The sequence below is a fragment of the Brassica oleracea genome, chromosome C3 (genome assembly GCF_000695525.1).
Source record: "Brassica oleracea var. oleracea cultivar TO1000 chromosome C3, BOL, whole genome shotgun sequence".
Classification (NCBI taxonomy): Eukaryota; Viridiplantae; Streptophyta; class Magnoliopsida; order Brassicales; family Brassicaceae; genus Brassica; species Brassica oleracea.
The window spans coordinates 53,784,567-53,801,227 of record NC_027750.1 but is presented as its reverse complement, the minus strand read 5'-3'; the positions used below and the strand labels follow the sequence as shown (position 1 = coordinate 53,801,227).

The 16,661-nt window shown below is 37.0% G+C and overlaps 1 protein-coding gene across 1 annotated transcript; it reads left to right on the top strand.

Annotated features, from left to right (window-relative positions):
- Positions 1–5,747: 5,747 nt before the first annotated feature.
- On the top strand, positions 5,748–7,355 carry LOC106333863 (alkane hydroxylase MAH1-like). Its single transcript, XM_013772255.1, has one exon. The coding sequence runs from the start codon at positions 5,748–5,750 to the stop codon at positions 7,353–7,355; it is 1,608 nt and encodes a 535-aa protein (XP_013627709.1).
- Positions 7,356–16,661: the final 9,306 nt, after the last annotated feature.

Sequence of the window (16,661 nt, the reverse complement as noted above, 5' to 3'; positions counted from 1 at the left end):
AAGATAACCCACCTGAAATAAGGAGTTAAAGACTTAGAGTGTTGGAACCGACAAAATATAAATCCACAACAAACCATGTTTTAACTTTCTTTACATGTGACATGCAATGCAGTCACCGTCGATGAAGAACCCAATGCCGGAGCTGGATCTTCGTCTTCGGTGGAGAGTGAGTTCGGAGACTTTTTCCGGTGGCTTAAAGAAACTCCACTTTGGAGATAGAAGACACATGGGAGTCCGGAAGTATCATCGACCTTCAAATCTCGGTCACCGGAGCTTCATTTGCCGTCGGCAAACATCTATGGGCGAATCGCTCTCTCTCTCTCTCTCTCCCTCTCTCATTGTTTCAGGTGAAAGCAGAAATGGAGGCTAGAGTTTGCAGGTCATCCAAATCCCGCAGGTTAACCTGTGGCCCATCCCACTTTTGGCCCATCCCGCAACAAGTCCTGCCCGCGAGGTCCGCTACTCTTGGGGCTTACCAAATGCTGGCCCAATCCCGCCCCGCAGCAAGTCTTACCGGGCCAGGCCCGCGGTCCAAGTTCCACTTTGACATTCCTAACTGCACATTTTGTGTTTCAATTCCAAGACAAAGAAAAAGAATTCACTCCAGGCTGCCGACGGTTTCCTTTCCACACCTCCACGATCCAACAATCTCCGGATAACTACAATTATTCTATTATATATATTCTCCTTATCTGATCAATGAATCTCACTCTTTTCTCTACTACTATGGCGTTTATCTATCAAACCTCATTCGCTTACATGTAGGGTTTTCTCAAAAACTTATGATTATTCTTCCTTTCCAAACTCAAGAGGGTCTTTTTGTGTGAGGGTATTTGAGTGGCAAAAAGGGGGTTTTCTCTCTCTGAAATTCGCCCTAATTTTCTCTGCTTTGTCTCTCCACCGCCCAAGGCTTGCCGCGTGAGAAAGCTTCTTCTTAGTCTTAGCGCCTGTTCTTCATCGTCAACGACCAGGCTCTCTTTCTGGCGCAGTTGGAGGTGAGGCCTGGTATTAGGTTCATGTGGCAGTTTCTCCATGGTGATTTTTCAATCACCCGGAGTTACAACGGTTTCCAGTTGGTGCTCGAAGACTAGAGAACTTCATGGTTTCTTTAGAGGTTCAGCGGTCAGCGATATTGTATTATGGAATCGAATGATGTCTTATTCACAAGAGCAGAGCTCTAGATTTATACAGAGGAGATCGTACAAACTAGGTAAGTGTATATGCAGAAATTAAGAGATAATATATGCAGCGTAATTACAGGAGTGTGCATCAAGTCTTTCCATAGTCTCATAAGCGATACCTTAGAGGAGCAGCTTGCATGGCGTTGGAATGGTGGGTTTAGTTGCTGTTCCGGCACCTTTTAGTTGGATTTTGATCTAATACAAAAAAAAAGATATGAGTTCAGTATAACAATTTAAAAAAGAAAAAAATGGAGACTCGCATTGTATACACTCACGCCAAAATATATGGTCATGCGAGGAAATATCGTAACAATTCTAAAACGTTAGACAAAGCAACAAGAAAACAGATCATTTTTGCTATCTCATAAACAAGACATCAACCCCTGGTATCACTTTCTTTGCAAGAAACTCTCATTTAAGTAACTTATTCATCAACAAAAGTTTGATTACTCCACAATGCAGCTTCTTCTTACGTGACTTGAGAACTCGACATGTTGTAGTATTATCTATCATCATGTGTGTAAGATTAAAGACTAGAGAACTTGACTTATCCCCTATATATTAATTGAGAAACATTTGAAAAGATGTAACCTCAATTTTGTATTAATTAAAATAGACCCCAATGCATAGGTGGCACTCAATTAGGTAGTGAATTACATTCAATTGAAAAATAAATAGGTCCACCTTCGATTTTTATATGTTGTTAGATACATAAGTTGGTCAAACTATATGATATAATGATATGATATGTTATTGTCTTTCCTTAAATCAAACCTACGGAATTACCATAAATGACTAATATATATATGACAATTAATGATTTTAATAATAAAGATTTGATAACAATTTATATCTCCTCCATCATTTTTTGTTTAATTTTATATTATTAAAATAAATTAAACAATCAAATTAGCTATAAAAGTAAAATTTAGATTTTTTCGTATATGTTATATTTTGAATTTTTAAAAACGACAATAAATGACTAAAACTATTAAAATTATTATGTTAAAAATTAATGATCAATGGTTTAACATTTTTATTATAAGAAGATACACATGATTTTAAAACCATATGAGTAAAAAATATCATTTAATAATAAAATAAATATATATATATATATATAGATTAAACACTATATACCATAAGATTACATAAATATTTTAATATTAAAAGTTTCAATGAATTTTCAAGAACATTTATAAATTATAAACTTATTAAAGATTTCAGATTGAAAATTTTGTTATCGATGATTTAAATATTTTGTTATAAAATGATATGAATGATCATAGAACCGTATGATTATAAATTCTTATTTAATAAATAACTATATAAAATATACTATTCTTAGAAAAATAGGTTGGTCCATCTTAACTTATATTACACTTTTTATTAAACTAACTATCGAATTGATAAATAACGTACCAAAAAATGTTTTGCACTTTCCTTAAATAAAAGCTACGAAATTACCTAATATGATTAACATATATGTGAAAATTAATTATTATGAATAATAAATATTTGATAACAATTTTTGTATCTTAGTACTTTTTAAAAATTTTATATTATTAAAAGATATTAAAAATCACATTAAATATATAATAAAAAACATTTATATTTTTTATATGTTATATTTTGAATTTTTCAAAACGTCTATAAATTATTAGAAATTTGAAGATCACCACTCTTAAAATTTTGTGATCAATAGATTATTTTTTTGTCATAATAAGTTACAAATGATCATAAAATTGTATTAATATGAACTTTTATTTAATATTATAAGAAGATACACATGATTTTAAAACCATATGAGTAAAAAATATCATTTAACAATAAAATATATATATATATATATATATAGATTAAACTATATACCATAAGATTACATAAATATTTTAATATTAAAACTTTCAATGAATTTTCAAAAACATTTATAAATTATAAACTTATTAAAGATTAATTCAGATTGAAAATTTTGTTATCGATGATTTAAATATTCAGTTATAAAACGATATGAATGATCATAGAAGTGTATGATTATAAATTCTCATTTAATAAATGACTATATAAAATATACTATTCTTAAAAAAATAGGTTGGTCCATCTTAACTTACATTATATTTTTTATTAAACTAACTATCGAATATTCGAATTGATAAATAATCTACCAAATATTGTTTTTGCACTTTCCTTAATTAGAAGCTACGAAATTACCTAATATGATTAACGTATATAAAAAAATTAATTATTATGAATAATAAATATTTGATAACAATTTTGGTATCTTAGTTCTTTTTTAAAATTTTATATTATTAAAAGATATTAAAAAAATCACATTAAATATATAATAAAAACATTTATATTTTTTCTTATATGTTATATTTTGAATTTTTCAAAACGTCTATATATTATTAGAAATTTGAAGATTCTCACTCTGAAAATTTTGTGATCAATAGATTATTTTTTTTGTTATAATAAGTTACAAATGATCATAAAATATAACGCATATAAATTTTTATTTAATAAATATTCAAACTAAATAATATATATATATATATATATATAAATACTAATGATTTAAAGCAGCAAGATTGACTGATCAATTTAGTTGTCCAGTTGAAATCTTTCAAAAGTATGTGAAAGATTAAAGTCAAAGTAAATATGGATTTAGAATAGTAGTTATATTTTACTAACCAAAATACCGAAAAAACCGAACCGAACCGAAACCAATCCGATATCTGGATTGAATACCCCTAATCCAAATGAAGCCAAACTATTGTTTCATTCTCCAAAATATAATAAAAATAATAACTTAATTCCGCGCAAGGCGCGGATCTTATCCTAGTTGTAGTGTATAACTAAAGAAAGCCTTTCATTTATAAGTAAAGCCTTTCATTTTACGCAACGTTGTACTGTCAAATCTAAAAATTATGATCCTTGTTTACTGGAGAGCACTTCATCGATCATGTGTTTAGTCTATTCTCTAAGATTTCTCTGATTATCATTACTATAGATCGACACGCTGTTTTCCAGTCATCACTGATATGAAATTGAATACTTTTTTTTTTGTCACGAAAGCTTATATTAAACTAAAAATCAAACGGGTTCAAACGATTACAACCGGAGTTAATCTCAACGGCTAGACAATAAACGAAAAGTAGAGCGATAAGTGTGTTAAAGGGGCGAAGATACCCATAGAGATGCTTCACTTGAAACCCTGAAACTGATGTTCCAAAGAGCATACTAAAGTCGGAGTATGAACCGACGACGGGGGACCCTAAACAGCGGGTTTGAAGACAGTTGGTGGACACCAACATTGGTGATGGAAGACTCTCCTTTTCTTTAGATAAGGTGTACGTAACTGATAAGAGCATTGGAGTATGATCTTGTCCGGGAATCTTGATGGAACTCTGTCGAAAACTGTTGGCCCGTAGGAACAGCTGAAAGACTCTAGAGCCGTAGCTAAGAGCGATAGGAAAAGGCCTTCTCTGCCTAGATTTGGCTCTGATAAACATGAACAGAGGAGCAGAGACTGTTTGGGCTATGTGAACCCTGTATACGATGAGACTGTCCGGAGAGACTTGGTGATCCTCAACAACCCCGGAAAGGCTAATGCTCGGTGAGAACGGAAGGACGGTTGAGGCTGACAATGTCTTCGATTCCATAGATATGTTTGACACTGAAGAGCAAACTATGGATGAAACAGGTATGAGCTGATTGTCGTTGGTGGCCAAAACGGTTAAGAACTCCGACATTGAATTCGGGTTCACCTTCACGGAAACTATGAATATGCTTAAGTGTAATGACAGAGCAGAAATTGTGACAGATCCAAGCCTTAGGACCTCGACATTACCGTGTCGAATCCAGAAAGAAATAATCAAGTCATAACTGATCACCCATACATCATAATACTTCATGTGCGGTGTGTCTGAGCATTCATATAGATTAGCAGATGCGAGAACTCGCTGTGTCGGTGGATGTGGAAAATCTGTGGATGTGGTGAAGAGAGATCTGGTGAGCCCATCCTCATACTTAGTAGATCTGACTCTTTTGATTTTACAGAGAGGGTAGGGGGCGATGATAGAGGCGACGACGAGTGGAGCGTGAGAGGCGGCGGAGAAGAGAGGGGTGGGGTGAGAAGCGACGACTAGAGGAGCAGCAGAGGTGGTGGTAACCCAGATTGGAGGGGAGAAGGTGACGACGAACGGATCCAAGGAAGCAGCGGCGTGAGTGACGACGAGAGAACGAGTCCAGAAGCTAAAGATGACGATGACGAAATGAGAAGACGTTAAACAAACATAGACGGAACAGAGGTCCCGACGCCGGCGGCCATGGGCCTCACCGGCGTCGAGGGATGAGAGCGGCGGCTGCGTGTCTATATTCTCTCTAGGGCGAACTCACGCACAGTTGTTCATTTCCATCTTTCTTTCACTTGAAATTGAATATGTTTAATAATAGTAAAACGTACTCAAGCAGTTGACTTTACCATGTGTATATAAATCATGTTCCTTCTTCTTCTTCTTCTTCTTCTTCTTCTTCTTCTCCAGTACCCACTATCAAACTTCCCTAATGGCTTCTATGGGCTTGTTTGAAGCATTCATCTCTCTTTTTTTCTTTCTCATCTTCTATCACTTTATCATCAAGAAACATTCTGGTTACGTCAAGAAAACTCTTTTTCAAAGCTACCCTTGGAACTGGCCTGTTCTTGGGATGCTTCCAGGTGTGCTCCTGAGGCTCAGTCGGATCGATGATATCATCTGGGTCTTAGAGAAGAACAACTTGACATTTTCATTCAAGGGTCCATGGTTCGCTAGAATGGATATGTTGTTCACGGTTGATCCAGCTAATATACAACATATGTTGAGCTCAAATTTCTCCAACTACAACAAAGGACCGGAGTTCAAAGAGTTAATAGATGTTTTCGGAGGCTCAATATTAATCGCCGACGGAGAGCTATGGAAGAATCTAAGGATGTCTTCACAGGCCATCCTCAGTCGTCAAGGTTTTCAAAATATGTCAATGAGTGTCACAACAAGTAAACTCAAGGACGTGCTTCTTCCTCTTTTCAGTTGCCTTTCAGAGGATGGGACAATCGTGGACTTGCAGGATATGTTCCAGAGATTCATGTTTGATACAACACTAGTTACAACTATCGGGTCTGATCCTCAATCTCTCTCCACTGAGATGCCAGAGCTTGAGCTCGCAAAAGCCCTCGAAAATGCTGGGGAAGCCATTGTATTTAGACATTTAAATGCTGGGGAAGCCATTGTATTTAGACATTTCATACCAAGATTCATGTGGAAGTTTCAAACATGGATGGGACTGGGTCAAGCGAAAAAGTTGATAGACGCGGGTGCCACTTTTGATCGAGTCTGTGCCAAATATATATTATCAAAGAGAGAAGAGATACAAGAGATTGATCATCATCATGATCATTCAAATGGAGAAAGTGAAGATGTTTTAACGTATTTCATGAAGCTAGATACAAGCAAGTACGAGCTCTTGAAACCAAGCGATGATAAGTTCCTTAGAGACACCATTGTAGCTAGCATTCTCGCAATGAGGGATACCACTTCCACTGCTCTCACTTGGTTTTTCTGGCTCATCTCAGAAAATCCTTACGTGGAAGCCAAGATTCGCCAAGAGATCAACAAAAATCTACCAAAAGCCGAAAGTAGTCTAGAGAGGTCATGGTCGGCTATGGATCGGAAAGATTATTTGAACAAGTTAGTGTATCTACATGGGGCGTTGTTTGAAACAATGAGGCTTTATCCACCAATTCCGTTCGAGTGCACCTCTCCAATACAATCAGATGTACTTCCAAGTGGACATAGAATCGAGGCAAACTTTGCTATTATCATCCCAATCTATTTGATGGGGAGGATGAAATCCATATGGGGAGAAGACGCGTTGCAATTTAAGCCAGAGAGATGGATTTCAGAGACCGGAAAGTTGAGACATGAGCCCTCTTCCAAGTTCTTTGTGTTTAACTCCGGTCCAAGAATTTGCCCTGGTAAGAATTTAGCTATTCTTGTAATGAAGAATGTAGTCGTGGAGATATTACAAAACTATGACATTAAGCTAGTCAAAGGACACAAGGTTAAGCCAAAGCCTCGTCTTGTTCTTCAGATGAAGCATGGGCTTAGGGTCACCCTTACTAAGAGATGTTCAGCTTGAAATTTTAACGTTAGTGTTGCTCCAATAATAATTTATTGAATATAAAATAATATAAGAAGTAATGTACGTATGTATTGTCCAATTGTACTTGCCCCCTGGTCTTTGGAAGCTTGGTATTTCGTGATTTGATGATAACTTATTTCATCTTTTTTTATTTGTATTAATGAATGCTAAGTTATATGTCTTATACAAAATGTATGCATTGTGTTGAGGATATATTCATATCTTTGGGATATATTCTGCTGTAGACAAATATGTAAAGAGTATATTCTCAGTTTAGGAAAACATCGATGTATATATGTGTGGTCATTGACCTAAGAACTCAATAAGAAAACCCTTTTACACAAAACAGTTTTATTGTCATGGTATCAGAGCCGTAATAAGATCAATACCGTTTTTTACTTTATCAATCTCGACCAAAATCTTTGCTCGACACGATGGGAAGCAACGATGGAAAGAATGAAGAATCAGGTCTGAGTTCCTCGACAAAAACTCAGACCGGTGAGAGATCAAGGGTTGAAACACAAAGACGAAGGATATCACCTTATGATCTCTCGTCAAGTGACAATCCAGGATCAGTGATTTCACAACCTTTGCTCAGTGGACCAAACTACAATGAGTGGGCTGGGAATTTGAAGATGGCGCTTAAGGCCATAAAGAAGTTCGGGTTCGTGGATGGTACGATACCGCTACCTGGAGAGGATTCAGAAGATTTGGAGGACTAGTGGACAAATAATGCGTTGGTCGTCTCTTGGATCAAGCTGACAATCACAGAAAAAGTGCGCTCAAATCTGTCTCATATTGAGATAGCTAGTGATTACTGGGAACACATACGTCGTCGTTACTCGGTGAAGAATGGGCAGCGAGTTCAGAGAATCAAAACTGAACTTGCGATGTGTAGACAACATGGAACTTCTATAGAAGAATACTGTGGAAAGTTGATGAAGCTGTGGACGTCGCTGGCTGAATTTCGTCAGACTAAGGCCTGCGCATGTCCTGCAGGAATAAACTTGGGGAAGGAACGTGAAGAAGACAAGCTTCATGAGTTTCTGAAAGGCTTGGATGAATCTTTGTATGGTTCGGTGAAGTCAAATTTGCTGTCTAGGGAACCTTTGCCTTCCCTTGATGAAGCCTACAGTGCTCTGCTTCAGGACGAGGATTCGAAACACACCTCAAGAGTTCTGAATGATACAGCAGAAACAATGGCGTGTGCGGCAAGAACGAGCACAAATTCTGGTGCAGCTCGATCTTATCCGTCATGTGAAGAAAGGTCGAACTTGCATTGCTCTAGCTGTGGGAAAAAGGGTCATACCTCTGAGAGTTGTTTTCGGAAAATTGGATATCCTGAGTGGTGGCCGGACAAACCCAAAGGACGAGTGAGCTCTGGGCGTGGACGCGGAACTGGATCGCCTCAAGCAGGCTCGGAGACTCAGCGTGTGAACTCTGTTCACGCACAGGTGGCTGCACAACATTCGGCTAACACAATAGTTGCAGCGGATTGCGTTGGACTGACTGGCCTCGACGATGATCAGTGGAAGATGCTGGTGACTTTGTTGAATGAACGCAAGCAGACAGATCTCTCGTCGTCATTGACAGGTATATCTCTTGAAAACTCTTGGATTGTTGACTCTGGAGCAACAAATCACATGACATGTTCACTTGAGTTTTTGTCGAATGTTCGAGAGATATCTGTGGTACCTGTGAAACTTCCCGATGGAAGATTCAGTTATGCTTCTAAACAAGGAACAGTGGTTGTTAGTTCAGTGTTGAGTTTGCAAAATGTGTTGCTTGTGGATGGGTTGCATTGTCATCTGATATTTGTTTCCCAGTTAAACCGAGAGCAACAAAGTGTGTTTCAGATTACTGATAAGCTGTGCTTGATCCAGGACCGCATTACCAGGACGCTGATTGGAGTGGCTGAGATGGAGAATGGACTTTACTTTCTCTGAGGGATGGAATTCGCTGGAGCTGTGCATCGAACATGAGCTGTTTCTCGAGATGTCTGGCATCAACGTTTAGGACATCCCTCACCTAGAGTTTTAGATTTTTTATCTATTTCTGAATTGCCTGCTGATAAGACTTTGCAAAATAAAACGTGTGAGATTTGTATTCGCGCTAAACAGTCTCATTGTTCTTTTCCTACAAGTTCTAATAAAACCTCAGCTGTTTTTGAATTAATCCACTATGATTTATGGGGACCGTATCGCACTCAATCTCGTAGCGGTGCAAGATATTTTCTGACATTGGTAGACGATTACACAAGAAGTGTGTGGCTGTTTCTCATGGCGACAAAACAGGACGTGACACATACAATAAAGGAGTTCGTCGCAATGGTCGAAACTCAGTTCTCTGCCATAGTAAAGACCTTGCGCAGCGACAATGGAACAGAGTTCACATGTATGTCAAACTCCTTCAGGTCTAAAGGCATTGTGCACGAGACGTCGTGTGTGGGAACACCACAACAGAACGGTAGAGCGGAACGGAAACATAGACACATTCTGAATGTGGCTCGTTCAATACGCTTTAAAGCTTCGTTACCAGTGGATTTTTGGGGCGAATGTATCTTGACAGCTGCATATCTGATTAACAGAACACCTACGCCTATCCTGAATGGGAAGACACCTTTCGAAATGTTGCACAATCGAGCTCCACCACTGCATCACTTGAGGACCTTCGGTTGCCTTTGCTTTGCTCATAACCAGAACCACAAGGGAGACAAGTTTGCCTCGCGAAGCATACGGTGCGTGTTTCTTGGTTATCCAAACGGAAAGAAAGGATGGAGAGTCCTTAATCTTGAAACTAAGAAGGTGTTCTACTCCCGTGATGTTGTATTTCTAGAATCAGAATTTCCATATGCAGATAAACCAAACTCACCACCTGCATCAATGGAACCTGTTCTACAACAAACCAGTGATCCAGTGTGTCTCGATGATGAACGTCAGGATCGATCTGCCTCTAGATACTTGACCAGGCAGAATCAACTGAGGTTGCAGAACCGATATGCGATTTTCCTTCACCGGCAGTCTCACCGTCAAATGCCGAAAACGATGTCTCATCGTCCAATGATGCAAACGATACATCCAACTCTGAACAAGGTCGGGTTGATGCAGATAATACTCCGCTGCAGTTGTCTGACAACTCTGATACAGTTGCAGAAATTACAGAAGCTCCTAAGGTCTCTTCTGATCTAACTCCACAACCTGCGCAGCCTCCTCCACAAATGGAAGTGATACAGCTTGGTAGAGGACATCGACAAAAGAAAATCCCACCTAAGATGCACGACTACATCTTGAGTACAGTACGAATGGATCCAGAACCTACATCGGCTCGCTACTCGATCACGACTTATGTGGACTACTCTGTTTTTTTCAGTTAGTCACTGTAAGTTCTTGGCAGCCATCACAACTGCATATGAACCAACAAGCTTTAAGGAGGCCATGGAGGATGAAAATTGGCACTTTGCCTCTCGTGATGAGATAGATGCGCTCGAAGAGAGTGGGACTTGGGATATTGTGCTACTACCGAAAGGGAAAAAGGCACTGAGCTGCAAATGGGTTTTTCGGTTGAAGTTTCGTGCTGATGGTACACTTGAAAGATATAAGGCCAGATTGGCTGTCTGTGGAAACAGTCAAGTCGAAGGAGATCATTACAATGAAACGTTTGCTCCCATTGTAAAGATAACAACAGTTCGAAGTTTCTTGCAACATGCTGCATCACTTAATTGGGAAGTTCATCAGATGGATGTTCATAACGCTTTTCTTCATGGTGATTTGAAAGAGGAAGTCTACATGAAACTCCCTCCTGGATATCGTAGTTCTGACAAGAATATGGTGTGTCGACTACGAAAATCTCTATATGGACTTAAACAGGCTCCAAGATGTTGGTTCGAGAAGTTAAATTCTGCATTGGTGGACTACGGTTTTGACCAATGTTTGTCTGATTATTCATTATTCACGATGGGAAGTGGTTCGAAACGTCTACACGTACTGGTATATGTTGACGATTTGATTATTTCAGGCAGTACACGAGAGCTTATTGCTGAGTTCAAAGAGTATTTGAGCACGTGTTTCCACATGAAAGACTTGGGAATTTTGGAATATTTTCTTGGCATCGAAGTAGCTCGAAGTCCAGCGGGCATTTATTTGTGTCAAAGGAAGTATGTGCTCGATATTCTGACTGAAACATGACTCTTGGCAGCGAAACCTGTCTCCTTTCCTTTGGAACAAAACCATAAGCTGGCACTAGATGAAAGCGAATACTTGAGCGACGTCAAGCAATACAGAAGGCTAGTCGGAAAGCTTATATATCTGAGCAATACAAGGCCTGATCTCGCTTATTCCATTCATGTGCTATCTCAGTTTATGCACAAGCCACAGAAGACGCATTGGGAAGCTGCTGTTCGTGTTGTTCGATATTTGAAAGGTAGTCTTGGCCAAGGCATTTTGTTAAGAGCCGATACGGAGTTGCAACTGACAGCATGGTGCGATGCAGACTGGGCAGGTTGTCCGCTAACACGCAGATCTCTCACGGGGTGGTTCATCCAACTAGGAGGTTCTCCTATCTCTTGGAAGACTAAGAAACAACCTACAGTATCATTGTCATCAGCTGAAGCGGAATATCGAGCAATGGCATTTACCCTGAAAGAAATACTATGGCTACGAGGACTACTTAAGGCACTTGGTGTTTCATTTACGGAACCTGTTCCTCTCTATTGTGATAATCAGGCTGCAATACACATTAGTCAGAATCCAGTTTTTTATGAGCGAACGAAACATGTGGAAACGGACTGTCACTTTGTGCGTGACGAGATCGTCAAGCGAACCATAGTCACACGACATGTATCCACAAAAGATCAGCTTGCGGATATATTTACAAAGGTACTTGGGAGTCGGGAGTTTGAAGGTTTCATGGGCAAGCTGGGCATTTGCAATCTCCATGCTCCAGCTTGAGGAGGGGGGGTTGAGGATATATTCATATCTTTGGGATATATTCTGCTGTAGACAAATATGTAAAGAGTATATTCTCAGTTTAGGAAAACATCGATGTATATATGTGTGGTCATTGAGCTAAGAACTCAATAAGAAAACCCTTTTACACAAAACAGTATTCTTGTCACATTGTGCCTTACAATTGTTCGAATATATAAAGTTTACCGTCAATAATCTCAAGGCTAAACACTATTTTTTCTAGTGTAGACGATGGTTACTTAAATGAGAGAAACTTGTGAGATAGATCAAATTTAGACCATGCGAAGTTTCACTTAAATTCATATAAATCTTATCAATATTTGATTCATAAACCGTTCATCTGAGAATTAAATGGTTAACTATTAATAGATGTTTTCGTTAATAGTTAACTCTTATTAGATGTTTTCATATGAGTTATTCTTGGGTATGAGTTATTCTTGGGTGAACCTATAAGTTCACCAACCAATAAGATTTCATTATTTTATATTCAATATCTTCTAGAAAATGGAATAAAATATCGTCAAGTTATATTATGTTTTAAAAATAAAAGGTAAAAAAAATAAATAGAAAATAGTAGTTACAACAAAAAAAAAATTTATGAAAAAAATACTTTTAACGTCGTCAGTGAACAAAACTTAGGTTCACCTCTAGGCTGAAATTTTAAATTTACTTATTCTTCCAGGACTAATCAAAGTGCCACGTAAATAATTAATTAAAAAAATATTAAATTTATTTAAAAATAACTAAAAAATAATAATAACGTCAATTTTAACGACGATAATGCCGCTAGCTAAACTTTAAACCCTAAATCTTAAATTCTAAACCATAAACCTTAAATCCTAAACCCAAACCCTAAATCCTATACCCTAAACTTAAATCCTAGACTCTAAACCCAAATTGTATACCCTGAACTCAAATAGTATACCCTAAACCCAAACCATAAACCCTAAACCTAAACCATATACCCCAAACCTAAATCCTAGACCCTAAATCCAAACCTTATAGCGTCTAGGTTTAGAGTTTGGGTTTTGGGTTTACGGTTTGGGTTTTAAGTCTAAGATTTGGGTATAGGGTATACAGTTTGGGTTTAGGGTCTAGGATTTGGTTTAGGGTATAGGGTTTTGATTTAAGGTTTACAGTTTGGGTTTATGGACTAGGATTTGGGTTTAGGAGTATACGGTTTGGGTTTAGGGTCTAGGATTTGGGTTTAAGGTATAGGGTTTGGGTTTAAGATTTACGGTTTAGGGTTGAGAATTTAAGATTTCGGATTTACGGTTTAGCTAGCGGCGTCATCGTTGTTAAAATTAGCATTATTCTTTTTTTAGTTATTTTTAAATAAATTTAATATTTTTAATTAATTATTTACGTGGCACTTTGATTAGTCCTGAAAGGAGAGGCGAATTTAAATGTTCACCCTAGTGGGCGAACCTAAGTTTTGCTCGTTAGTAAAACACTAAAACTTAAACCCTAAATCCTAAACACTAACAAAAAATAACGTAGTCACCTTGGGTTCACCCCCTAAGGTGAACCTTTAGATTCACCAACCGATAAAAATTAATTATTTCATATTTAGTATCTTTTTAAAAAAAGAAACAAAATATTGTTAATTTATATCATGATTTTAAAATAAATAAATAAAGTAAAAATAAATAAAAAATAATACTAGTTGCAAAAAAAAAAAGAATTTTAAAAAAATATTTTTAACGCCATAGCAAAACACTAAACCCTAAATCCTAAATCCTAAACCCTTGTGTAAACCCTACACCCTTGGATAAACCATAAACCCTTAGATAAATCCTAAACCCTAAATCAAAAACGCTAAATACTAAATCTGAATAATACTAAACAATTAATCCTAACCCTTAAACCCTTGGGTTTAGTGTTTTTAATATTTAGTGTGTAGGATTTAACCAAGGGTTTATGGTTTATCCACGTGTTTATGGTTTATCCACGGGTTTAGAGTTTATCCAATGGTTTAGGGTTTAAGATTTAGGGTTTAAGGTTTAGTGTTTTGCTTATGGCGTTAAAAATATTGTTTAAAATTTTTTTTTTTTGCAACTAGTACTATTTTTTTATTTTGCAACTAGTCTGATTTGTTTATTTGAAAATCATATATAAATTTATAATATTTTGTTTTCTTTTTTTAAAAGATAAAATAACTAATTACTACGGTAGTGAATCCAAGAATAACTCATATATGAATAGTTGAATATCATTTAATTGTGTTGTTAAAAATGCCATTAATAGTCATTATTCTGATTCATCCCCAGCATCCTGGCTTACGAGTTGACTCTTTTGTGTCTGGATCAAACGAGCTTGTTCCTCGATAATATCGTCCTCAAATGGTCGTGATCAGAACCAGTAGAAGAAGACGAAACCGGAGCAGATTTCTTGATAAAACTGACAACGTAAATGCACCCTTTTTACGAGGCGAGCAAATCTGCGACGGATTTAGTAGGAATTCTTTCGCTTCGCAATTTCGTCGCAAATCTCTTGCGGATCACCCGCATATTTGGGACAAAATTTATCGCTAGCAAAGTTCTCTTGCAAATCGGTTGTTTTCTTGTAATGTTTAGATTAACTATTCAAGGGGGTTTTTAACAACACTATTAAATGGTATTCATATGGATGAAGAATATGAAAAATCAAAAGACGTTTTGGAGCTTCTGACTAAATCTTAAGAAATGAAAGAGGAATTTAATCGTAAGAATATTAGAAGAACAATCTTTGTCGTGAAACAAGAGAATAAAATCTGTATGTTTCTATATTATTCATAAACATAAAGAACCCTTTATATACATGAAATTACACTGTCATAGAATAATGGAAAGATTAGAAAAAAAAAGAAATACAAACACTACAAGAAAACAGTGACATACTGAGGGAAAAAATCGTCGGTATGTCGTCGGAATAACGTTATTCCGACGACATACCGACAAAATAAGTCCTCGGAAATAAGTCCTCGGAAATTCTTTTTTTCCTCGAAATTTCCTCGGAAATTTCCGACGGAATTCCGAGGAAACGAATTTCCGAGGAAACTCCGAGGACCACCAGTTCGTCGAAAAGGGCCTCGGAATATACCGAGGGAGAACTTCCTCGGGATATTTCGATAGACTTTCCGATGGTCCAATCCTCGGAAGTTCCGACGAAATGTTCCTCGGAATTTTCATCGGGAATTTCCGAGGAACATGTCCCTCGGTATATTCTGAGAGTTCATTTCCTCGGAATTAGAAAAAAATTATTTTTTTCTCTTCCTTATCCCAATGCGCACACAACTCCGTCCAGACCGTGTTATTTATCGACTTTGGGACCTTTTAATAAAAAAAAAAGGAAAATAGTTTAAATAAAAAAATAAATTAATAAATTAATAAATTGTTTAATAAATTAAAAACAAACCTTGTTGATTTCCCACTTCTTCTTCCACTCGTGGATCTGCTTCCCGTAGTTGTCCATAACTTTATGGATGAAGTGGTGATAGATAAAGAGCGTCTCATCGGAATTCCAGTTGAATTCTTGCTGAAAAAAAAAACAGAATTAGTAGAAAATTTATATTAAAGATTAAAAATATAAGTAAAAAATTAGAATACTTATCGCAAACTGACGAAACCACATATGCTGCTTGTCAGTAAGTCAGTGAAAGTCGGATGTCCCTTGTCGAGGACCGAGTACATCATACGGTTGATCCATGCACTGATCCCGTTCCCGGATCGGTTGAACCTAATAAAAAGAACAAACGATTAATAATGAATCAAATTTTAATGAAAAAAAATATATATTTAATTACCATGTTTGACCCCGTCCATGTGGATACTGAGTGAGATAGGGAAGATGGTCACGACCGGGCTGTCGAACCAACTCCGCAACACTCATCACTCCCGGAGGACCCGGAGGAGCAGGAGCGGGTGCAGCAGCGGTAGCGAGAGGAGCAGGAGCGGGTGCAGCAGAGGGAGATATATGGTAGGAGCCGTGGGGCGAAGTGGAATCCTGAAAATGGCTGGAATCCCGAGACTGGCTCCTCGTACCACCACGACCACGACGCTGTCGAGGCCGGGTCTAATCGTCATGAGACCTGTAAATTAAAAAAAAAATATTTAATAAATATAGAAATATATAAATTATTTTTTTTTTAAATCCCAAATAATTGTTTTTAATCACAAAAAAGTAGTTTTAATAAATAAAAAATGGTTTAATAATTACAAAAATATTTTTAATAATATTAAAAAAGTTTAATAAATATAGAAATTTATATTATATATATATATATATTTTTAAATCCCAAATAATCGTTTTTAATCATAAAAAAGTTTTATAGATATTAAAAATGTTTAATAAATATATA

Coding starts and splice junctions, on each gene's coding strand:
- LOC106333863 (XM_013772255.1), top strand. CDS start 5,748: ATGGCTTCTATGGGCTTGTTTGAAGCATTCATCTCTCTTTTTTTCTTT.